The 25,779-nt window shown below is 37.3% G+C and overlaps 1 protein-coding gene across 28 annotated transcripts in view; it reads left to right on the top strand.

The window, feature by feature from the left end:
* ADGRL2 (adhesion G protein-coupled receptor L2) overlaps positions 1-25,779 on the top strand; it is a 320,846-nt gene that overhangs the window by 174,768 nt on the left and 120,299 nt on the right. For all 28 annotated transcript variants that reach the window (XM_030494611.2, XM_030494604.2, XM_030494621.2 and 25 more), the window contains one exon: positions 16,102-16,272. In XM_030494611.2, coding sequence (XP_030350471.1) covers positions 16,200-16,272 — 73 coding nt within the window. In that variant the 5' untranslated portion in view covers positions 16,102-16,199. The remainder of the gene's footprint in view (positions 1-16,101; positions 16,273-25,779) is intronic.

The raw sequence follows: 25,779 nt of genomic DNA, 5'->3' as shown, positions 1-25,779 counted from the left end.
ATTATTGATGTTTTGGTACTTAGTAGAAGGGCAGTGGTGCTTTTCTTCCCCATACCACAGCCTGTTCAACCCCAGTTTAATGAGTTGTATTCCAGTACCTGTAATAGAATAACCATAATTATGACTAACTGAATGGGGCTCAAACTGAAAAGTGGGAAATGGACTTTTGTGTAAGTTCAGGCTTTAAGAAATTGATGTTTTGTGAATGTCGAAGCAGTCTGTACCCGCTGCTTGCATGTTAGAGCTGTTAGTGGTCGTTGCAAGATAAATAACTTCCTAGAGAGGAATGAAACATTCAGTAGTATATTTAAATATTTGAAAGTATTTAGCTGAATACATTTTTATTTATAGCTATGTTAAAGATGTTCTTAGAGGCTGATTTTATATAAATGTTTTTGAAAGTGAATGGAATAATAACAGAAATTGAACAATAGTAGATGAATGTCTGCTTGTGACTGTGTGTATGGTTCAGTACATGTGTATCTTGGGTATTTATTAATATGGTACTTATTAAAAAATACAGAGTGTCCAGTTTATCATGTAATAAAATGTGAGGCAGGTCAGGAGAAGAGATGTTTGTCCAGAGGCACGGACAAAGGTTGCTGCCAGCCAAAAAGAGCCAGCCTGGTTTCTTTCATTCTGCTCTTAGCCAGCTGAACTGTAGGTGTACATATTCTAGTAGGCAAATAACAACACTGTGGGAAAGCTAAAAAGTGATATTTACTTCACTGTCATGAAATAATACTGAAACAGTGAATTTGGTCTTGTTTTGGTGACCGGAAATCATGTCTGGCTGTTGAAAACCTACACTGTGCTTGCTGCAAGCTCTTCTTGTACACCTAGTAATCTTGGGTTAGATATTTGTATTTTTAGAAGATCCGTAAAGCTGCTATTTTTAGGTCAAAACCATCAAATCACCTTTTGACTGAAGAGAGATTAAAATAAAACTGAATAACTTCTAGAGAGTATGTTGATAACCAGGCAGTGTCAGGTGAAGTGTTCTGTCATGCCTCTGTCTGCCACTTCTTACATATGAGATGGGCCTTTAGGTTTGGGGTTTTTTTCCCTCTCCGTTTTTGTCTGTGTTATTCATCCTCCTGTCTTTCTCTTCTTCTAGAAATAAAATCTTAGTTCAGCCCAATAGTGACCCATAAATAAACTGTACGTTTATTACTGTCTCAACCTCTTCTGGATTTGATTTTTAAGCAGAAAAAATGCCCAGAATGTGCAATAGATGTGTTGACATTATGGTCGGCTTTTTTTAATTATTATTGCACTGTGAAATCATCAGTCATTTATAGAATATAATTACTTGCAGAACAGCGAATGTTTCTAAATAATTTTATGCAGGTACATACACAGACGTGCATCTCATTGCACATGTGTTCTGGCCCCTCTTGTGACATTTATTGCCAATGTCATCTTTCTCTGTCTCCACATTTACTACTGCTTTGTCTCATTCTTCAGTCAGATTTGTGGCTTCTGATGTGGATTGGTGGGCTTTTCGTATGGATTAAAAAGCAAATAGTTGCAGTTAGTGTAGCTTGTGTTTGTGTCCTGGGAAGAAGTAAGTTTTGTACATGGGGTTATGAGAGTGTGGCAGCTGATCCTAATTGCTGTCAATCCACTTGAAGGAAATCAAATTACACTCAGGTATTTCATACTAGCAAGTCTTTCCCTTTTCTGTACTGTGCTGCATGTTTTCTGTTCCCTGTTGACTTGCATTCCTTCATTGTCAGTCTTCCTCCGCTCCTTCAATTGCCTCTTTATTTTGCACAGGCTTCCCAACACATCCACCCATGGCACACAGGGTGAGCCCGCCCGCACTGCTGCATCTTTCCTTAGGCCTTTCCATTTCCATCTGCTTGCTTTCCTTCTACGCCCTACCCAAGGGCTTTCCCACTTCCACTGCGCTTGAAACTAGCTGGGGGGAATGCCATCTTCCAGCTCTGCCTGCTCCATTGGCTTTTTTTTCCCTTCCTCCCCCCCTTCTTTTTTTCTTCTTTTCTTCCCCTTCCCCCCCCCCCCTCCTTTTTTCCTGGCCCCATGGTGTGACTCTCACTGATTTCTGGTGAGTAACTGGCAGTACGGAGGAGTCTACCTGATGATGATGATTTCATTGTGCATCTGATTTGTAATCTATTGCAGAAGTGCCTGCAATGCAGACAGCTTGATAGTGTTATTTAGTGTTAGAAATTTAAAATATTAAAGTGCATAGAGCACCAGTAAAATCAAGGTGGCTTGTGGAGCATGTGTATAACTTGCGTGGTTTTGTGAGCACGAAGGTTTTGCACAGTGTGATATCTCTGGGCAAGCTGAGAAGTAGAGTGATCTGGATTAAATTTGGAATTTTTCAGATTGCTGAATGAGAAGCTGGTAAAATGGCATGCATTTTCTTAACAGGGACAACTTCTCTTAAATTTGCCTTATATCTGTTGAGCTGTCAGCCACTCTGTCACTGAAGGCTTAAAACTATATTCATGAGAACAAGAATTGCTGGATTTCAAAGAAAATGTGATTTTTGTTAAAAATAGCAAACAGACCAAAAGGTTAGACTGTCATCAAAGTGTCTGTAAAAATATGCTTAAGACCCTGTTCTGTTCTTCGCTATCACAAGAAAAGATGACTTGTAAATTGCCTTTCATAAAAGTGAGTTTGATTTAAGGTATTAATAAAATCTAAATTTGTGCATTCTTGCTGTGGGGACTGAAGATTTTAATTTAGTGAAATGCCAGAACAATTTTTTTTGTGCTCAGTTTGATGAGTGTTATGTGCGAATTCCATCTTACTAAATTAGGGCAGACATATATATTACACTGTTTACAAACTGTTATGATTAAAACCTGTTAAATTTCATATTTAATATTCAGTCATCTTCAAGCAAAAAAGTCACCTTGTTTTCGTCTCGGTGCTGTTGAATTCCTGTGTTAAAATAGATTAAATTGCAAATGTTAATCTGAGTGACTGTGGAAAGTTGTGACCTGGATTTGAAATAGCCATGAGACTACTACAGCAGCAGTAAATCTTCAAGAACATGTAGGGCTAGCACATGGCAGGGGATATGTGATATGTCTGATGTGACAATTAGAGTGCGGATGGAGGAATAGCCTGAAAACAAAGTCGTGTGCCAATATAATGTTTTTCTATTCTAAAAGAAAAAAAGTAAGAATTTGTCACTTTAATATAAAGCTGTGTTTTTACAGGCAGTAACTTAAAAAAAAAAAAATTATTTTAAAATGAAAATCTAAGATTCAAGCTGTATTTAAGAAAGACTGTTCGTGGCACTAAGGCATCTGGGTTGTTAATCCCCATGTGCTTCCTCCGGCAACAGTGATGCCGATCTTTGAAATATGTATGGGAATTGCAGGTGCAGACTTCAGCCGTAAGAAACCGTCAGTGTAAGGAAAAAGTAGATGCTAGATGTACTTACATTTTGTTTTAAGCATTTTTTTTTTTTTTTTTTTCCTTAAGCTTTTTCCTTCTGTCCTTAAATGACTGTTGGTTTTTTTTCTCGGCTAAGCCTGGCTTCAGCCCTTGTTCTGGGTGCTTTAAAGCCTGATAGCATCAAAAGGTCCTGAGTGTTAGTTGTCAAGCACTGGCATTGCTGGAATCTTTTAATATCTTTTGCTTTGATTTTCTTTCTCTCTCTTATAACATGTCAAATATGAGTGTAGGGGGATGTCAGGAGAATATGATAATAGTAATTTTTAAAGCAATGTTTTGACTTAAAAAATAATGTTAAAACAATCATGTTTAAGCAATTCATAATAGGAAAATCAGGGGAAATTAATTGCTAATAAAAAAAAGTAGATTAAATATTTTCTGCATACTTATTTGCTCCAGTTTTCTGCTCTCTTATATCTTTGGATATTTTGGATACAAATTTCTTCTCGCATAAAAGAAAGAAATGAACTTGCAAATACTGGGCCATATGTGTCCACACAACAGAATTACCTTGGAGCAATAGAAAGGTATTTTAAGTGTTACAATATCTATTATTACAAAGCTGACTATTGATTCTTTTCAGTTTCTGAAAAATATTAAGATCGTAGAGCTTATGAAGTAAGTAAGATCCTGAAATACTTTACCTCGCCATTCTTTTTAAACGCATTTAAAAAGCTGCTTTACAGTAAAATGGTAACACCAGCTAGAACATGACTTTGTTCGTTTACTCACTGCAGAGAAAGGGTGATTGGCAGGCTCTGGCAGTCAGCTGTCCACAGCTGAACTGCAGGGCTTGAGCTGTGTTGGCAGGGCTGTGTGTAAAAGTTTGTGCCGTCTTTGCCAACTGTGTTCTTGGCTCAAGCTGATGTTACACGTCTCTCAACTCCAAAGCACGTTCATTTGCCAAATTCTACCTAAAAATGTATGCTGGAATTCCTAATTAAATAAACTCCTTGATATTTATTTTATGCCTTGGAAAGGCATACATCCTTTCACAGTAGATTCTGCTCTGGTAGAAATACAAATAAAAATTAAAAAAGCCCAAGGTGGATTAAAAAGCTGTAAATGGTATTAGGAGAGAAATTGTCTCTTGCAAACAGATAGTGGCTTCAGATTCATGTAAGCATCGAAGTGGTGGTACTTTACCAGGTTTTACCTGAAATTTTTTGCATACATACATTTTTTGTTTCTTTTTCTTTTCTTTTTTTTTCTTTTTTTAAATTGTTCCACCACAGCTGATAATTGTAGTCAGTATATAATTTCGTTGTTTTTTACCGCTAGATAGCAATATAGCTACCTTATTGTTGCTGTAAGCTAAAGTTACTATTTGAATGATAAAGGTATAATTTATGCCAAACCAGTCTAGAAGCTTTCTCAGAAGACTGATAGCAACTGCTTTTATACATATTGCTATGTAAAATGCTTATTAATGTTAGCAGATGTTGCACTTTAATCCCTCCAAATGATTGTTTGGTAGCAGCAGGAGATTTATTAAGCTTGAGTTGTGTGAAATTGTGTGTGCATAAGCTGCTATTTAGATTGTAAAAATGCCATTGAAAACTGTTAAAAAGTTATAACTGTAATTGGCAGAGAGGTATTAGCTGTTCTAAAAGAAGTATATGTGTACTGTTGGCCCTTGTGCTGTAACCTCTTTATCATTTATCTTCTTGTATTAATGTCACTGAATTATTAATTCATGAGCAGGGTTGGATAGGGTGAAGGCACTATTTGAACGTGTGGCACATGTGTCCTTATCGCTAGAGACATGAAAAGAGTTATTTTGTGTTATCTATAAAATGGAAAGGACATTTAAAATTTCATTTACGGTAATCCACTTCACTTCCCAGTAAAACACCTAGATTATTGCTACTATAATATAATGTTCTTATTAAAATTTTGTAATCTTTCCACTTTGTTCACTTATAAATAGTGTTGATAGACAAATGTAGTCTTTTTTTTTTTTTTCTTTAGTTGCACATGCAGTTCATGAACTTGAGCAGAACATATAAAGAGCAGGTTTTTTTAATGAAAAAAGAATTCTTTTTAATTTCTAGTAAAAGAATACAAAATAAAAGCCATTAAGTATTTTTAATTATGAAAGGCTAAATAAATTATCATTTAAAATCATAATGTGATCTAATTAAAAACAATGCCATTTTTTCAAAAGTAGCAGTGTCATTGTCACATTGAACTACCAAGACCTGTGTTATCTAAAAGAAACTGTAAATGTGTGATACAGAGTTCTTGGTCTGCTTGATGAAACCACAGATATCAGAGGTCACGTTGCTGCTAAAAATGTGTTAAAAATGTATTTTAAATTTCATCTGTGCTGTATGGATGATTTAAAGAAAAATAGAATGTATGGGAGATATAAGGTTTTTCAGTCACTCCAGTGAAAAGAGTTCATTCTTTTGAATACTTTAAAAAGTATTCAGTCTTTTTAAATATTATTCAAATGAAAGCAATTTAGGGATACTCTGTCCTCAAGTGCTCGCTGTGGCTGGCGTGGCAATGCTGGAGGTAAGCCATATTCCGTTTTGTTTAATAGAAGATATCACTTCACACTTCTCTTTTCATAGTGCATGGAAAAGGCCTTCACTGTTTCTACAATACATCTTTTTTCTATTTTTTTTTTTTTTTTTTTTTTTTTCCTTCTTTCCCCACTCCCAGTGAAAATACTGTGTAGGATGCTAGGGAGAAGAGTTTTAAACAGTAGTACCTGCAAGCAGAAGGAGCTTTTCTGTTGAATTATAATTTAGAGCTCTTTTTGCTCATAAGTTCTCCAAATGTAATCATAGTTATCCGACTTAGCCTTTCTACAAAAGGGATAAAAAAAACCCAAACGAACTGTTCTATTTTCTGTTACAGTTTGAATAAATAAGAAAGCCCACAGTTCACCCTAATTAAAGCAATGGTACAGCTCTGATGGATGACTGGTAGTCATTCAGCTACCTTGCACAGTTAAGAATAGTCACCTGAAGGTTCATTGCTTATTAAATTGTACAAGAAAATACTCTTAACTACAGTTGCACCATTAGATGCCTGGGCAACTCATACATCTTTACAGAGCCTATCATCCAGTAACAGAAGTGAATTCTTCATTTTGTTGCAGAATCAGGCCCTTTCTGAATAGGTACTGAAGATTTATTTGCCATATTTATTGAATGTGTTTCACATATTCTTGATGTGCAAGCAATAGTTGTGTAATTTGGTTGTATGTTTGCGTGTAGGTGCAGGGGAGTTAGTGCTCTCTGTGCAGTACTGTCATATATGGCTTCTCATCCTTGAGTTCTGGCTTTCACCATGAATGTGTATATGAGGAAAGAACAGAGTTTTTTTTGTTTCATGATTTTTGAGTTTGCAGCCTTCTAAGTGCTGCTGGTGTGTAAAATTGGTGGACTTGAAAGATGTGTCTTCTGTCAATGTGTGGGATTTTTTGTAGTTAATATACATGCAGAAGTCCTTCAGTGAAGCTTCTACCTGTAAGTCATACTTGCCTGGATAATCTCTTGTGTGCTTAGAGAGCACTTAGAGACCATTCTTAGCTGCGTATTCTTTCGAAGGTGACATATTTGAGGTCTCCATCATTTCTTCCCCCCTTCTGCTGTCAAAATTACAAATTTTGATGTGGCTTACAGCTGAGTATGGGATGGTAACACACAGCACTTCTCAGGGTTCTATGCAAGACATGATCCACTACCTTTTAATAATGAATGGGTTGTGAGTGATTGGGAAAATACAGATTTATGGAATTACTTTTAGAAGTAAGTTTGTTGTTGTTTTTTAGTGGAACGAAAATGGCTTCTGAAGCTCCTGACTGTCAGGCTGCTGCTGTAGTAAGGAGATACTACAATCTGATCACTGTAATATTAATTGTGCTTCAGAGAAAAGAAACAAAAGTAGCAATAACTTAAGAAAGGATTATTTGAAAGGCGAAAAAGTAAAACGCTTAAGTACAGCAAGTTTTAAAACATAATTAAAAGCATGCATTATTGAAATGGTCTTGCATGAAAAGCATTATTGTGATGCTGTGGTAAATTTTAATACTTGAGGACATGATGAATAAGAGGTATTTTAAAATATCTTTCTCCTACTGTTTCTATATTTAGTCACAGGTTTTTCACATTTCTTTATATTCTCATCCGATGTATTATATCCTAGATTACCTCATTGCTCCCAAGAAATCCCTTTTGGTAATATTGATAACCTAATATATGACAGATTTTTGTCATTATTATTTCATTTAGTGGTCATACGTATAGACCAAGAGGGAATCTGAATATTGATTCACTGAATGGCTAGTAACAATGATTTATGAGTCAAGGATTCAGTGCAGTGAGCCAAACACAGTAGAGATTACATCTTATGTGTCACCATTGATTTTGTTTCATATTTCACTGCACAATGATTAGGCCATGGTCTTACAGATGTTACTGTTAGAACCATACTCCTCTCTTAAGCAAAAGATATGCCAGAAATGACACCCGTTGCATGGTGTGTATGTATGTGACTCCTGCTTCTGACTTTTTAAAACCTATAAATATTTTTCAGTTACTTTTAAAGAGTTGGTATTTCTCCGGTAGCAATAAAGGTTTTGGATAGAATTTTAAAAAATAATCAAAAGTGAGTTTGCTGCCCGCACAACCATGTTCTTGCAACTTGAACCATATCATTTATGGTGTGGAATACAGACCACATACACTGATCTTAAATACAACTGTTAGAAAATGGGATGCCTTAAAATGGATGCTAAAACAGCACCTTTGCGAATCTTTTGGTATTTTTTTGGCACGTGCCTAGAAAAGAAATCTTCAGTGCAGTAGTTTCCAGGGGATTGATGCTGCCAAACTAGGGTTCATGTGTGAATATGAGATGCCAGGACGGCAGCACAGCCATCCCTGACTATGGTTTGGTTGCAGGTCCAGTGTATTGCAGTTACACAGTCCCCACTTCTAGCATGGGTAAAAGTGCTGTAAATGCATGGGTAAAAACATGCTCGTCTCCTTCTGGCTGTGATTTGATTTTATTTTGGAAGTTAGTAGCTTGTGGGTGTTTTGCTTGTGGCTCTATGCTGGTTTAATGAGGTTGTCTTACTTCATTGTGTCAGCTGTGAGAAGCGTATCATCATAGAATGGTTTAGGTTGGAAGGGACCTTCAAGATCATCTAGTTCCAACCCCCTGCCATGGGCAGGGACACCTTCCGCTAGACCAGGTTGCTCAAAGCCCTGTCCAACCTGGCCTTGGACACTGCCAGGGATGGGGCAGCCACAAATGCTCTGGGCAGCCTGTGCCAGTGCTTCACCACTCTCATAGTGAAGAATTTCTTCCTAATAGTTAATCCAAATCTCCCCTCTGTCAGCTGAAAGCCATTTCCCCTTGTCCTGTCACTACATGCACTTGTAAAAAGTCCCTCTCCCGATTTCTTGTAAGCCCCTTTAGGCACTGGAGCTGCTCTAAGGTCTGCCCAGAGCCGTCTTTTCTCCAGGCTGAACAAGCTCAGCTCTCTCAGCCTGTCTCCATAGGAGAAGTGCTCCAGCCCTTGGATCATCTTTGTGTCCCTCCTCTGGACTTGGTCCAACAGGTCCATGTCCTTCTTACGTTGGGGGCCCCAGAGTTGAGTGCAGTACTCAATATCTGAACTCATATCCCTGCTTCAGCCCAGTCATAAGCGGTCATAAGGCAGATCAAGTATGTTGAAATCCTTGCAGTCAGCTAGAGAAACACCATGTTGCTGCACAGGTACGGACATGTCTGACCGCAGTCTCAGGACTTAGTTCTGTTTGTTTTGTTTTTCAGTCTACTTCCACTTCAAACAAGTTCTTGGCTGTGAAAAACACTGGATGGGAGGAAAAAAAGAGATCAGCTAAGTGGCGTAACAGCTTTGAGAAATATGGGCCTTTGCAAAGCCTTGTCAAGGCTGTCAACAAACAGTTTACTGTCTTACAAGACTGCAGTGTCTTTGGTTGATGTTAGTCTAGTGAATTTTCTATTTTTTTTTTTTTTTTCTGAGGGAAAGGAATGATAACTTCTATTATAAATAGATTATTTTAAGGATTTCTCTTCTGTGAGAAGTTTGAAAAGCCTTTGAATTTTCTTCAGCTGTTATGATTGCTTATTTTGGTTTGTCATATGGTTCTCAGTGTTTTTTATAGCTATTCATTATTTTCTTGTTTATTTTTGATGTTCATAAAATCTGTCCTACATAGGTTTGAAAATGAGAGCTATTTGTTTTGCAGTTTAATGAAGAGAATGGCAAACAGCCTCAGACTGTGCCTCTGGTGTCCAAAGTGATCAGCATATTTAACATGCTCAGCGTGACACTAAGATATTATAGCTGATAACGGTTGTAATTGACTTACAGCATCCCTTTCCCTCCCCCCTTCTTTGGATGCTGGGGATTTATCTTTGAGACCCCAGGAAGATGTAGTGACTCAGAGAGCAGAAGTGTTAGAAAGGTTTTACCTGAACTTTGAGTGGAGGCGCTCTGATGTAGTGGCACGGTGTCAATTCAGGTGAAACACAGGGAATTTGCAATGAGGATTGAGTGACACCCCCCACCCCCCTCCCCTTGATTCTGAGCATTTTGCAAAGGCAAAAAGAGAAATTCAGACTTGGCAAAAGGAGAGTGCCTGGAGCCAAAAAAAGCAATTGTTATTAGCGCTAGCAAAGGTTTACTTTTCTGGCTTATTGAATGAAAACTCCCTAGAGTGTCCAGGCTTTATCCTGTGTTAACAAGAAGGGGTAGAGCTGGCTTGTCAGGAATGGACCGCCGTGTAATGTGTCTGTAAAACACAAGAGTGAGGCCAAGCCGAACTGGAGTGCTGATGACAAAGGAAAATGCTCGTCTTTTCCTCTCAAATACTATTTGTTTTCTCTGTGAATGATTGCAGTAGACCACTGAGCTGCTGTGGACTGATGGACTAAATCATGATGCTGCACGGTCAAAATAGTGTCAGTGCACTGTTTAGTGTCATGTCTTCCATAGGTAGATTTGGTATTTAGAATGGTCTGCTGCATTGATGAGCTGGGAAACCAGGCTGATGTGGAGTGGGCATTTCTGGGGCATTCTCAATTTTAAGGTATTCATTAGGATGTTTACTGGACACTATTTCAGACATTCTTCAGACATTGCTGTGTCACCTCAGACATTGCATTGAAGTAATGTTTTTTTTGTTGCAAGATTGGATGACCTTGGTCAAGTCTTGTTCTTACTGTATTATTCCCTTCCCTAATATTGTATTCCTTACATGCAACTTGTGAAGAGATGTTTTGGGTTAGAAATCCAGTGTTCAAGGTGACAATTAAGAGGGACTGTTTAATCCAGAATTGAAGACTCGACTCTCTGGTACATTTTAAGCATTGAATTGTTTTTAATGGAAAATAAGTCGTTGTTAACCAATTTTAGACAGAGCAGAGTTAGCTTCTCCATTCTACTTGCAATCTGCAACTTGTTTAATTGGAACAGATCAGACATTGATTGTTTACCATCAGTAGTAGAAGGATGTTAACTAAATCAGCACGGGGTCTTGCTTATCTTTGGGGTTTTTTTGTAAGATCTCGTAACTTTGAAGATTTTCTACAATCTGGTACTGTAGCACTAATGCAAAGTTGTTAATGTAAGTCAATTTTTGAAAAAACGTATTGAAAACTTAGGAATAACTCCAGCGCATCTGAAGATATGTTAAAAACTAGGGCTGCGTCTTGTTACAGATATGTGTAAAACTACCTCTTGGATCATAAGCAGCATTGGTCTCATTGTAGTATTTTACTAATGTGGCTTAGACAGTTTTACTAATCACACTGCACTAATTAAATTCTTACATTACAGATTATAGGAAGTTTAAGTTTTGGTTTTTTTTTTTTTAAATTGGGAAAGCCTCATGATGGGAAAGCATGTGGATACATGATTTCTCAAGAGACTAAGTAGTCTATTATATTGTATGAATATATATCTACTCACCCTTGCCTCCTCTTCCCCCTCCTTTCCTCTGCAGAGTATCTCAGATATATTACAGAATTACTTAGTTTCATAAACTGGGTTATGAAAGGCAGTGGGGGTGCTGCATGCGTGGCAAGCTAGGTCATGCAGGATTTATAAGGAGGGCTGCCTGGATCCTGCTAATTCTTCGGTGTGTACGAGGTGTGCAGCTATGGCTGATGTTCTTTACCTCTCTGTGCCTCATCATCTGTAATGCTAGTGTAAATTTAATTTCTGTAATAGGGATGTTAAAGCTTGTCTGAGGTTGCAAGTGCTTCATGGTGTTGCTAAGATGATTTGGAAAATTAAGCACTATATTGTAAAATACACCAGTGTTAGTCTGAAAGACTTTCAGACAAAGAAAAACATCCTTGCTTAGCTGGAAAGATCTCTGTGTTCCCCTTTCTCTTAATTGCCTGAAAAGCTGTATGGAACAGGGGGGAAAAAGCAGCACTTGAGCATGCTGTGTCAGTTGTCCAGAAGCTCTTAAAAGACCCTTTTTTGGCTTTTGAAAATAAAACCTTGGGAAGGTTAGGGTAGAGTTGGGACGCAGCAGCCCTTTAGAGGTCTTTCTCTTCAAGTATGAAAGCATTTCAAGGAGCATGCTTGGAGCAGCTTTCTCTTATCTCTGGGGTGCTCTTGCACAATGTTGCAGAGAGAGGGATGGCCAACAGCGGCACGTATTTAGCAGCAGTCGTGTTCTGTCTGTAGGAAGTTTCAGAAGTACAGAAGAACAAGAAAGCAAGGCAGGGGCTCTAAGATATTAAGGACTTGGAGCACAGCTTATGAATACAGCATGAAGAGGTGCCCAATACCTTTGCAGTGTACAGGTTTGAACGTTAACATTTCCATTACTGATCTAGTCTTCTTTAACAGCACATATGCGAAGAAACCTAACAAGGTGAACTGCTTTGTTTCCAGTGGATGGTTGGGTTTTTTTCCTATGGGAGACTGCAGTATGACCCAGAGGTTGGGATTTAAGTTACAGCTGAAATTTTCTGGGCAGCTTTTATTACACTCTGAAATTCAAGCAACCTTTTGCTCTAGGGAGTTTCTATCTGCCCCACCCACAAACTGAAGCAGTCAGTGATCCAGAGAAAAACTTTATTAAGGTCTGAGGGGGAACTAAGTTATTTGCACAGGGCACCCGCTCGCCATGGTCTCTTTCTGCTCACAGACAAGTAACTTAAAATGTCTTTTCCTGGTCCTACTTGTTTGATTTGGGATTTGTTGTTGTTGTGAGATGCCACTGACATCTCTCTGTATCGCTGATAGATGGATGGTCAGAAGGACGCGGATGATGGCAGTGTCTGTAGCCAGAATGCTCTCTGGCTCCAGCTCATGTCTGGGTACGTTTTTCAGGATTAGCTTTCATTATGCTGATGAATAGTTGGTTCAGAACTGCACCATTTTTGCTTGGAGCCTCATAGAGTTTCTCAAATATATGGGTTGCATTAAAACTTGTTTGCTGTGGAACTGTTAGTTTTTATTTGAAAACTCACAAAGAAGCAAGCCCAAACCCTATTACATCGGTTTTCAAACACTGCTTATTTACATGCCTTTTTAGAAAACATGCCTTTTTAGAAAAACATGTGTTCCTGATAATCTGGTAGGGGCTAGTTAGTTTATTTTGAATACTTTTTGCAGCAGCACACTGAGTTAAATTCTATGTCTGTAGGCTACAGCAGTCTAGAGAGAGCAACGTATTGCACAAAGCACTTAAATTTGTCCTTAAAATATTTTGCATTTATTCTTAGTTGAATAGTTTCTGCTGGTTTTGGTATCATAAAAACATCAATATCCTTTCTGAAGCTGTGGTTTCTTATTGAAATAGAAAAAATAAGTTTACAAGATCAAGAATTCTTACTTAATTTAAAACAACAACAACAAAAAGTCTCATAGATTTTGCATCTATTTCCTAGAGAGATGTTGAGTACTGCAAGTGGTGTTTTGATTATTGTTTTTGGTTTTAACACAACCATTACCCCTTACACTCCACCCCCACCGCCCCTACCCCTCAATTTAAAAAAAGCCCATGAAGCAATGAATTTAAGAAAGATAAAGCACAGGTATGTCACCATCCACTTGAAGGTGAAGGAAGATGTTTCAAAATCTGTGTGTGCAGTGATATATTATGGAAATAATGATAAAACTTGAGTCTCAGGAAGTCCAAATCTTCTGGACAGATGGGGAGCAATCAGAAGGCTGGCTTAATTTCACTTTTAGCCGTTATTGTTCCTTGTCTATTCTCTTGGATTATTCGGATTGCTTACTGAAGTTATGTTGATTAGACTGTAGTGTCTGTGAAATAGTTTTATGATTTTTCCTTTGGGTCCTACAGGTAAAAAATTAATCCAAGCTCTTCCCAAGCTTTTAGCTGAACTCTCTCCAGGGTTTGTTTTTTGGTTGGGTGTTTTTTTTTTTGTGTGTGTGTGTATAGCATGGTGGAAATTTTCTCTTCTTTACTCAGCAGGAGCTCCTTTGCAATTGTAATTTCTGCTGAATGCAGTGCATCCTTTGTGAATTGGTAGGTGGTTGTTGTTTTGTATTTTTTTTTCTTTTAGTTGCAGACCACTCTCAGCCCAGTGTGAAAGATCTTGGGATATGATATGACTCTGTCTTCATAACTGTTTCTGGGTTGTCCTGTAGCAGCTGGTGTATCACTGTCTAATTTGAGGGCACATCTTTTACCTCTAGGCACAGGGGCCTGTGCCAGGGTAAGCCACGCGCTGGCTGTCCTGCACTGAAGCACTATGTTTGCTATTGCATGCACTTTGTTGAAATATGTGCAGATAAAAGTGCTTGTGACTGAAGAGTACCTGTCTGTAGCTGGAAATGGGGAAAAAGGGCTTGGTTTTCTGTATGAATAAACATAAAATCACTTGGCCTCAGATGTTAGTTCTCCTTCATTTCCCTGTGTGAGAAATCACAAGCACGCTTGTGTTGTGTGAAAGGGATGGCCATGCTGAAGCACTGAAGTTGCATCACTCCTCTTAAAGAGGAGCCAAATAAAGATGCCTACTTGGCTATTTAATAATCTTCTATTCTGCCACAGTCATATTGCTTTCATTGAGAGCCAGAGAAATTGTTCCATAATGTTTTCTGTTAATTCCCTGCTTTCTCTCCTTGGGGAAGAAAGTGAGTGTCAGTCTTGTTGCTGTCTGTGTGCTCAGGGAACAAACTTATCATTGATTAATATGAACACTGACTAATATAAAAGGAGTTACACTTTCTACTTCTGAAAATGATTTACAATTCATCGAATTTCTTTGTCTGGCATTTTGTGATCTTCATCCTTTCCAGTTCTCCTTGCCAAAAGGGTAAAGTATTTTTAAAATCCTCAGCATGCATCAGTACTCATAAGACTCCTAAGTGGCCCTGGGATCCTGCCACTTAAATTTTTACATAGTTGTTGTGGTGTGTTTTCAAAGTAACATTAGTTTCAGAATGTATCTCAGAAATAACTGAAAATGTATCTCAGAAATACCGAAATGTTATCCCAGTAACATTAGTTTCGGGATGTATCTCAGAAATACATCCACTCAGTCCTGTCCATTGGGCTTGGAGGGACCAAGCCAGTGTGGTACCAGACTCAGCTCTTTGGATCTGTAACTGCCACGATGTTCCAGAATTGTTTCATACATCTGTAATATATAGAGCCAGCTTTGTAGTTAACGTTAATTTTTCTCTAACTTCTCAAACTCTAATAGTCGGTGCAGAAGCATTATCTAGCTTCATACAGTGAGATATGGAAGAGGTTGTACATAGTTACTCAGTTGGCTGGTGAGAGAATGAAGTTGTTAGCAAAAGGGAGCACTCTGCTGTCAAATCTTCTATCACAGCTACTGCACTCTATCACTGTAATTATATTTTTCAAATGCAAATGATAGCTTTAAGAATTCTTCCTTTGGTACGTCATTTACAGGAGCAGTTTGGTTCGTATTTCTCAGTTGGAGATAAATCTCATCAGAGGCTAAGGGCAGGGGATTCTCACCCATTATGTTTATACCCTTTTCTCTGAAGGGATTTATTAGGTCAAAATACAACAAACTGTAGAGTGATATGAAGAGGCTTCCTCACCAGAGTATTTTGTTGATTAAACTGCTGTTACTGCTTCGCATCTGAGGAGAGCAGCCTATGTGTAGCACGAAGGGAATGCTGGAGCTGCGGCAGGGAGGAGACCTGCAGAGTGGTGTTGGTCCCTTGTTCTCAGCCACTGCGTGTTTCGAATCCCTACGAAATATGGCAGTGCCCTAGATTCAATTCTGTTGTTGTTCTCTGAGGTAGAGAAATGCAGGTTGTGTTGGATTTTGGGAGTGGGAAAAGTTTAACCCAGTCATTTGCAAAACCAGTTTGTTCAGAGAAAATGTTCTATTTCCTCTTCCCTCCCCCCCCCCCCATGTCTTGGTGCAAGTACATAGATAACATTTGTACTTTCAACTGTAACATGTATCATTTTTTGGCGTTCTGTTTAATGATCACTGACCTTGAGAGATTACATCCCACAAACCTGCCAAATTCACAGCTACAGTACAGGTGTACTGTCAGTTTTTATTAAAAATTTCTGTCTTCATGTCAAGTAAAATTTCGTATTCCAAATTACTGGTGTTCAGCTATTGATGGATTTTTTTATTTATTTTCTTTCTCCTCCTCTTCTTCCAAATCCTCTCCTTCTCCAGGTATGAAGATGAATAATGCAGACACTGGTTTCGATGATGCTGGGCTTTTATAACTGGATTCATTAAGGAATACAAAGAAATTCTTACAGGGATCAATAATGGTGTCTTCTGGCTGCAGAATGCAAAGTTTTTGGTTTCTGCTCATTATCAGCTTCCTGCAGTGTACTGAAGGTAAGCTTTAGTTCGTTTTTCGCTTGAGTTTGCAGATAAGATGAATGGTCTGTACAATTAATTTCTGTTAAATGACTTGAAGTTTTAGGATGCCAAATTAGAAGTACCTGTAGCATGTTCTAGGCTTAATTTTTAAGAATTTTTTTAATGAAAAAAGGGAATACTTTTTTTTTTGGTTTTGTCTCATACAGTGTGGTATGTTGAAACTGAAATGCAGTGGTCGGGCAACTAAAGTGACAGAATTAATATCCTTGATTGATAGGTGCCTTATTCTTGGACTCTTCCTGTTTGTTTTTGTTTTTTCTATTCTCATTGCCCAGTCATTTAGAAACAATATGTAGATATGCTAAATGTGATATAAAGTAACTAAACACTGCAAATAGCTGTTTTACCTTTCTAATTTGTCTGGCTGAAAATAAAATGGCAAACACTTTATTAAGATTAGAACTATGCAAGATAAATTTCAGGAAATGAAACTCAAAAGTGCATATAGAAATAGCATCTACTTAAAAATTTTTGCTTTAAAAACAGGAGAAAAATACTTCACTGCTATCAAATGTGGTGTTTAAAATGGCTTGTATATGAAAGAAATGAGAAAGGAAAAGGCTTTTTTAAAAAATTGCATCATCTATTCTTTATCTGATTTTATTCATAAATTCTATTTTATCCAGTTAGTCTGTCTCCTCGTATGTTCTTGTGGCCCTTTTAATAGAGAAATGAAAATGAATGATCAGAAAGACATGGTTTGTGAGTTTTTAATTATAAATATTTCTGTAGAACTCGAGGCTAATTCTGGGTGTAATCATTCTGATTGACTAGATTGCAGGTGAAAAGACTGGTTTAGTAATAAACTAGCACTTCCATACCTTCTTACATTATTCAGTAATTGGTATATTCTTTGGCGCATCTGTGGCATGATCTCACCATCTTTTAAAGCAGATACATACCGTACCCTGTCAAGATTCTTTGAATTTTAAGGCTGAATTTTGAGACATAACTTCAGTAAAGCTGCTCTGCCTCCCCCTTCTCCTTTCCCAAATCTATACAAACAAAAAGGATCTAGTACTCAAAAATGGCAAAGAATAAAAAATTTAAATATTTTATGCAATCTTCCATGTTCACTGTGTGATTTCCTAAGCATTTATTCTAGACTAACACAACTCGGGTGTTGTGTTGTACTGACAGACAAGCTTTGCTGCGATAGGTTGTTCATATGTACGTGTGAACATACACATACATCAGGGAGTGTGTCCCAGGAGTCTTCATGAAGGTTTCTGAACATGAGGAAGTCTCATTTCACTTAAATAGCTTTAAGAGTCAGTTCCTCCTCCCTTCCCCCTTGCTTCTTGAATATTGTCAGGATAAATTATAAAACTGGCATTTCCCACAGCACACTGCAGATTTTGGGATGGTTTCATCATCGATGGTTTGATAGCTGCTGTACTGACTGCTCTCTTGGTGTCTGTTGAGTCTGTGGACTTTTATAGGAAAGCAAGTGCCAACACCTGGGAGGTAAAATGTGTTTCAGCCTCTTTCACAGGTAAGGAAGGTAAATGCACATTGGGAGAATGGAATTACAACTCTTATGACTGGCTGGTTAGGTAATAACTTGTGTTAATTATAAATGCTCTTACATTGCTGAAGTGGTTGCACTAGTGGAGTCCAAAAGTGTAGGAAATAGAGGCATCTATTTTTGCTTTTTCTGAAGTTTTAAAATACTAAAGATTTTATTTGTTATTGTATTTAATAGTTTCAAATCCCTATATGTAATACATTTGACAGAGATTCATGTGCTTACAGTTTAATGCTGTGTGGTGGTTGAAAACATTTGAAAACAGAAAGGAAAAGCAGACAAACAACTTAATTTCTCTGGTTTGGTTACAGTAGCAAACAGCATGGTGCAAAGAGCATTCTGTCTGCTGAGTTTGGAAGGGAAAAAGTCAACTGAGAACTTCTGCAGATTGAATTCTTGCTATTTGCAGGAAGCTAATTTTCATTGTCATCTGTAATATTTCAAGTTCATTTTGTTCTGTCCCTGTTTTTCTTGCTTTTAGTAGCCAGTAGCAATCTTTTGATGCTTCAGTTGTGAATTTATTTTTTTAAAATCTATACAAGAGCTGCTTTTTCAGCTAAAAGAAACAGGAAAGGAAATTGGGAGCAGATAACAGAATCATACCAAATTAATTGTAAATTCTTAAAATAAATGAAATACGGTGGCTCTGTATACTGGAAATGAATATTAATATAGAGTTGGCTTCCAGCCACAGAAGCAAAATGAATACCGCATTATTACACTTTCTCACAAGATTACATTGCCTTCTGCTTCAGTAATAAGAGATGCCAAGTGTAACGTGCTTTAGTAGCACTTCATGCCTGGAAGTACGAACATGAACAAAGGTTAAAATAAGAGCATCTAACTTTTGCTAGGAATAAGAAAATCTTTAGTTCTCTTACTTGGAACTTGGGGATTTTTATAGAAATCTTATGTTGTTTATGGAGGTTGTTGCAGTTAGTGGGGGAGATGAAACCTGGCTGAATTCCCTGCTGTTACATTTTAATGTTTCTGTACAGTTAAATGGGGGGAAGGGGAATGTTGATCCTAGGTGTGGACAAGTGATTCATTCGTTCATATAATGAAACATTTTCCAATCAAGCTAAGTCTCATTACTCTTAGAGTGCCTTAGCTTTAACTCACCAGGGAATTAGCAAGCAGGCAGAGTTATATGAAGGTTGCAATTTTATTCTAGTGTTACCCATCCAAACAGGAAGCCTATCTGTGGTTAAGAATGTCTTGATTTTGCTTTGGTTTTCTTGGCTAGCACAGTCCAGGTGGGCTTGCTTTTGAAGCAGTCCCTTCCTTCAGGTAAAATGAACCTGAAACGGATGAATGCTGGCAGCTTGAGGGGAAAACTGCACCGAATTGTTATACGGTGGTGATGCATTGATCAACAACAGGTCAATATTGTTGCGTAGAGGCTTGAAAAACATTGTTATTACCATCAACAGCAAGCATTGCAGCCCTAAATAAGGAAAAGATGAGAGGCAGGAAAAAGGAATGAAAAGTTGAAGTCATGAGCTTGAATATTAATGTCATTTCTGAAGGTATTTTTCTAGCGTATTCTACTAAAGATGTCTTTAAAACTACAATGATATTATAAAAGACAGACTGAATGAACTACCTTGGAAAGTAGCTTGGAGTTATGCGGCTGTGTGAAGTCTGGCCTTGTACCATGACTGATTGCCTGGGGAATGTGGGAGCTCCCACTGTGGCTGCTTCAGAGTCTGCCCCCATCGCACGTCCCATGCCCTCCTGGCTTTCTGGTCTTGAACAGGAGGGTGTTTGTGCTCCTGTCCGTCCTGTGCAGCTGAGTCCCATGCAGTTCCTTACCTGGTTTCTACAAAATGCAGCAAATCAATTACTTTTGGCAGCGCCTCTCCCCACTCCTCCGTCCCCCCTCCCAATTAGGACAAATCATCCAACAAGTTAAAAATTATCTGAGAACATACAGAAAGTCGGAGAGTGAGATCACACATGCCTTGTTTCCATAGCAAAGCACAGTAAAAAGCTTATTATACATATTATTGGTTTCTCTTCAAACAAGTTAAGGCAGATACACTAATATGCATATGAAAAAAAGATGTCAGAGCTAAACATTCTGATTAAGATCGGCTTTTGGACTCTACAATGTAGTTTTGATATTTTAAGCTTTATCTTGCTTACAAAGGCCACCTTTTTGGCTAGCTTTAGATGCCTTTTGTTTTTATTGTCTTCTGCTGCTTGAGAACCACGAGTGCTTGGGAAGCACTGGAATAATTTTCTTTGCTTACATTTTATTTCAATCAAGGTTTAATTTTAATTCATTTTATTAGGAATTATTATCTATGCTTTGTCCAGAGGAAGAAGCATCATGCTTTCATCATCTATTTAATTCCATTTATCTAAATGGCATTAATTAAAAAAAAAAAAAAAAACCAAAAAAAAAACCCAACAAAAACCAAAAAACCAGCCTGTCTTTGCCTCTGAATGTACATTTTAATTAACATTATGCTGAGAAATGTAAATTCTACTTATGCCAGCCAAGGAGATGAGTGTTAAATTGGAAGCAGTTTTAAGTGTGTATCCAATGTTAGTGTATTTACTAAAAGAAAAGCATACTACATACAGATGATGTACATTGGGCCACCACAAAGGTATTTGCTCTTTTAGTGCGTTGCGTCAGACCTTCAGCCTCCTCTTAAGCCACTGAGAGTATCTAAAGTATATGGCACAGGTACTCAACAAACTGTAGAAGCATGTTGGTTTTCCTACACGTTTACTAAGAGGTATTAGTAGGATTTTGCCCAGGATAAAAATTGAAAAAATCTTGTACTCTGGACTTGAGAAGAAATCAACTTCTGTTAATTAGTGGATTTAAGTTGTACAAGGGGTGAAACCCATTACAGAGTCACGCAAGAGCAAATAGGAGCACTAATTTAATTTCTAGCCAGGGAGTTTTTCACAGTGAGAGCTCTGTGAAGCACAGTTAGTAGGCAACTACTTGGTTTAACAGCAGTTGCAAAGCATCCACAAGCACTCCCAGCATGCTAAGGCCAGCCAGCTATTGCCCACCCTTTGAAGGGTCACTCTAGTAAGCCTTCCAATACTATCTTCATTTTTATCATGTATACCTAATGTGTCTTATGATTTTTTGGTAAATATTTTTTGTTAGTTGGTTAATGCACGTTATTCAGAAGGAAATATCTGTAGAGAGAGCAGTTGTATTTCTGCAGAAAGCGACTGCTGCACCAAGTCCTATTTTCTTTCCTGGAAGAGCATGCCATTTTTCACTGGGATATTCTGGTGCATACTTATCTGGGACATCTCCTTCCTTTTCTGAGGGAGGTGTAGGACCAACATATCTTCTAAAAAGGAAATTGATCTAAACAGTGAGACCAACATTCTTCTTAAAGGAGGATGTCTGTTAAACTTGTCAAGTACATTTCCAGATAATAGAGACTGACAGACTGCCTGGAAAAGCCAGAGATTCTTTAGCATGCTGGCAATTAATATCCTTTCATATATTCCCTGAGCAGTGAGGTCTGCAGGATCCTACGCTGTAACATTACATTTTTGAAACCAAAGCAAAACCACCATTATTTTAAAATGTAGAAGAGCCATGTAAAAGAATGCATGAAGAGCCATTTTAAATACTGTACTAATGTTTATATGAGAATTTTCTATGAAATGTTAATATAATGCTCTTATAATTTAAGCAAAGAGAAAAGTATAAATGTGTAGTTACTATAAGATGAATAATAGTGTTACTATTTTGATATGCTGTTTTCTTCCCCAGTTACTTAAAAACATTCTTCTTCAGGAGGGGAGATTTTGTATGTTCTTGAGCTCTGTTCTTCAGAGGAAGAAAAGAACCCTGTAACATGTAAAACGATGGAAATGCAGTGTTCTTATGCTAAGGGCAGATGTTATTTTTCAGAGCCCTCTAAACTATTACTTCAGTTTACCATCTTTAGTTGCTATAACCTCAGTGTGTCTCAGTGGGTGAGGCGAGCCATGCAGCTGACCACTGCAAAGAGAGGGGATTGCCTTAACCTTCAGCTAACCTGTGCTGACACCATTGCCTAGGGGCTTTTCTTTTATTAAAGATAAATCTGGGTATTTTTTAATTAGTTTATTATGGTAAGGTACCTTTCCAAGAACACAGTAGCAGAATTCTTTAATTAAAAAAGGGCTGTATTAGTATTGTGTTACTAAATATAGAAAAAAATAATTTATTTATTTTTCTTAACAGTTGTATTTTATAAGTGTTTAATTATTTTCATTTCTGTTTTCTGTCAGGTGGAAGAATACTGTTTGTCTTAATAACAAGGAGTTTTATATAGCTTTAACAACATTGTCTTTATATTGTACTTTTGGGTCATAGTGTAAAATGGAAATATAACTGCCTGAAGCATCTGATATCAGTGAATGCCTCAGCACTGGCTTTCTTATTACATTTAGTGTCCTTATGATCAGATTATAAAAATTACCATAAAGTATAATGAGTTTAGATTTAATGCTTGTTACCAAATTCTACAAGCACATAATGCATTTTATATTTGCAAGTAGGTCCATTGATGTCCATGGTCTACCTCCTATGAATAAACAGTACAGAAAAGCAATACATTTTGTGCTGTACAGATGTCTTAATAGCAGCAAGTGTATGTAGGAGGAAAGCACTACAGAAAAAGGGTTTATGCAAGCAGGTCTAATATATGTTTCATGTATGTGCCGGCTTGCATGTTTGTATAGCATTCCAGGTTGTGTTACATGAGGAAGTGGAGATAAAACTGTTAACAGGGAGAAGTTCTTGGCTGGTTGTCTATCCATACTCTGATCATAAATGCACTTAATACTACAGGAGTTCCCAACATGTTCTTATGCAGTTGTATATATTTATACAGTAACCTTCGTGGAAGAGACACTTAAAAATTGCCTGGCTTTTTACAGTAGTTAATTAGTGTAATATTTACTCATCAGCATTGGTTGGTTGAAGAATATTTATAGTTGCTCCTTCTGATTATTATTTTTTTTAATTATATGACCTCATACTTGGATAATATGGTTCTAAAGCAGCACTTAATTGTATTATAACCTGTCCAAGTATAAAATTAGAAGAAAGGAAGATAAGGAAAGAAACCATACATAGATAGTAAAGGTCATGAATAATTTTGTTGTACTTTTTCAGTTTTACGTGGTACTTGTTGCCTGGTACCTGGTATTACGTTGATTCCTGTGTTGGTAGAATCACACTGCAGGTTTGTGGTTTTGTTTTTGTTTTGTTGGTTTTTGTTTTTGTTTTTGTTTTTTTCCTAATCACTTCAAATTTGATAAAATGCTGTTCAGCGCTGAATTGGCTCCAGTTTTACTCATTTCTATAGATAGTACTAATTTATCCATTGGTGGTTTGTTTGGATTTACATTTCAAATGAGATATATGAATGCTGGATATTTTTCCAGTCATCGTTCACTTTTTTGCAGGAATACTAACACTTTACATTTTTAACACAGGATAAATTTTCTATGGGTGATACTGTAAATGAGCTCTAGCTCAAATACAAAGACATTGTATGATAAATTGAATATGCAGTTCTTTCTGATAGACAGGAGCTGAAAAATCCTTTTACTTGAAGGCGTCCCAAATTCCTGCTCTTCCAGGAAGAGTCTTGAACTCTTCCACTGGCTTTCAAAACCCAATTGTGCTAAAGCTCTTTGTGTTTCTGTAATCTCTATCTCCTGGCTTTCTTTTGAAGTAGAAAGAAACAGAGTTGCATCAACATTAGCTTGGTTCGTGGGTCCTTCATTCCGTCAGGGAGACGATTCATCCATGTCCCAGTGACATTGAGGGAGTCCATGTAAACGAACACGAGTGTGTTGGTATTGATAGGGGAGATTCCCTGGTTGGTCGTTCTGTGCTTGGACCAGTCTAGGTTGTTGGGAATGTTTAATTCTTCTTGTTTTCTGGATTTATACCAGTGTAACAGTCACTGGTGTTTTCTTGGTTTATAGAGTGTGTGTGGGAGACTAGTTGGGAAGCAAAATGATTTTTTTTTTTTTTTTTCTTTTCATCTGTTGCCTGAGCAACACATACATGTGAGAAACCCAGGGGGACCACGTAACTTTCAGTTGTTAGATAGAGCACTTGGCGAGTTTTATGAGGGATCTTGACAATGGAAGGAGAGCTGGCTTTTGTGTTCTCCCTTGTTAGGGATTTTGATGTCTCTCTTAGGAGTTAGGTAGTTTTGTTCTGTTCCAGGAGAAAGTACAATTAATGCAAGGTGCTGTTTGAGCAATTTTCCTGTTAAATTTGAATTCAGTAGTTCGTTTAGGAAACTTGAGAGGAAGTTGACACTGAAACCAGATTCTCCTATCTGCTGCATTTTTAGTTGGAAAGGCAATGGGAAATGTTTGCTTTTGAAAGACTTTGGCGCTATTTCATATCACTTCTGTTTTAACCATCTTCCTAGTGAGCTTCAGTTGGATTTGCCTGTTCACCACTGATCCTGTTTGACTATGCATGTGACTTGATCTGCCTTCCGCAGTATTTCACATGAATTTCTACCTGCTGAACCGCCCCAGTTCTTTTCTCTAACTTAGGCTTGTGGATTGCCTTTAATATTTTGTCTTTTTTTTAAAATTATTAAATGTTACTTTAAGAATAAAGTTGTGATTTATTCTGTGCCATTGTTAACATTTACTATTGAAAGTCTACTGGAAGAATGTGGGTTTGCGGCTTAGAACTGATCATGCTTTTTAGTGGCTTAAGATAAATACACTTTTAGTAAACAAAACTGAAGAGTTTGCTGCTTATGCTTTTGCATCATTTAATTTGCACCAGATGAAGCTGGCATGCGTGAAGAGTGAAGCATGGAAAGTACTAGAGGGCAAATGGGTGGTTTGTGATGTGGATTATTACCCATAAAGATAGATAGAGTCCACAAAACATCACTTCATCTACTAATGCATCAGCTAGAAAAATAATTAAATATCAGTATAGCATATCATGCATGAACTGGTTTAGGCCTTCAGTTCAAATCCTGCTCAGTAATAAAAAACTTCAAATCTTGTATATCTTCATACTATTGTAAAGACATATATATATCTTCATATACATAAAGACCATCTGTGCAAAGACATGTTTAAAAACTCAGGATACAAAAGTCTAGAATTCGTCCATATGTAAACTGTCTTGAAGGATTTATCATATAAAGTGTTTTGTTCTGCAATGTAAGCTAAGTGCCAACAGAAAAAGTCAAAAAATGCATCTAAACGCCAGTGTTTCTTTTACCATTTTTTACAGTCAATTTGTTATATGTGTTATATATAACAGTATCACAATTAATTTGCAGTATAAAGTATTTTGAATTTCACTCTGTGAGTTCTAACTCAGTCCTGGCAACGACTCCAGTTACAGTATGTAACCTTACCTCTTTGATGCATTATTTTCTAGCTCTTGGATTTCTTATAGATCCATTTTAACACCGTTTCTATGTCGCCTTCTTTTTACACAAGGTTTTTTGAAATACAAAGGGAGACAATCTGAATATTTGCTACTAAAAGTTTGTCGTCATGTTAATTTGTCTGTCATTTGTAACAGACTCAACAATTCTAACTTAATTTACCTCAAAGCCTCGTCTGTTTCCATTTTTTTAATTTTTAATATGGCTGATTTAAAAAAAATAAAATCTAGTGACAATAGCAGGGAAAAACTTTACTAAATAAAATCTTTGGTGAAGTTATGAATGATTGTGACCCAATCAAAATTTATTCTCTTGATCCTATTTTGATTTGGAGTAAGGGATCAGATCGTAACTGGGAAGAATGAAAAAAAAAAAAAGTGCATTTAAAAGCATTCAGAGATGTTAAGCAACAATAAAACTCTGTAACCACTTAAATGACAGCAGCTGACTATTTGAATTAACTTGTGTTTGGCTTAATTCGGGGTCCTAATTATTCCTAACTTACGTGAG

Source organism: Strigops habroptila, chromosome 8, assembly GCF_004027225.2.
Source record: "Strigops habroptila isolate Jane chromosome 8, bStrHab1.2.pri, whole genome shotgun sequence".
NCBI lineage: Eukaryota > Metazoa > Chordata > Aves > Psittaciformes > Psittacidae > Strigops > Strigops habroptila.
The sequence above is the reverse complement of the archived record's forward strand: the minus strand, read 5'-3'. Positions and strand labels throughout refer to the sequence as shown.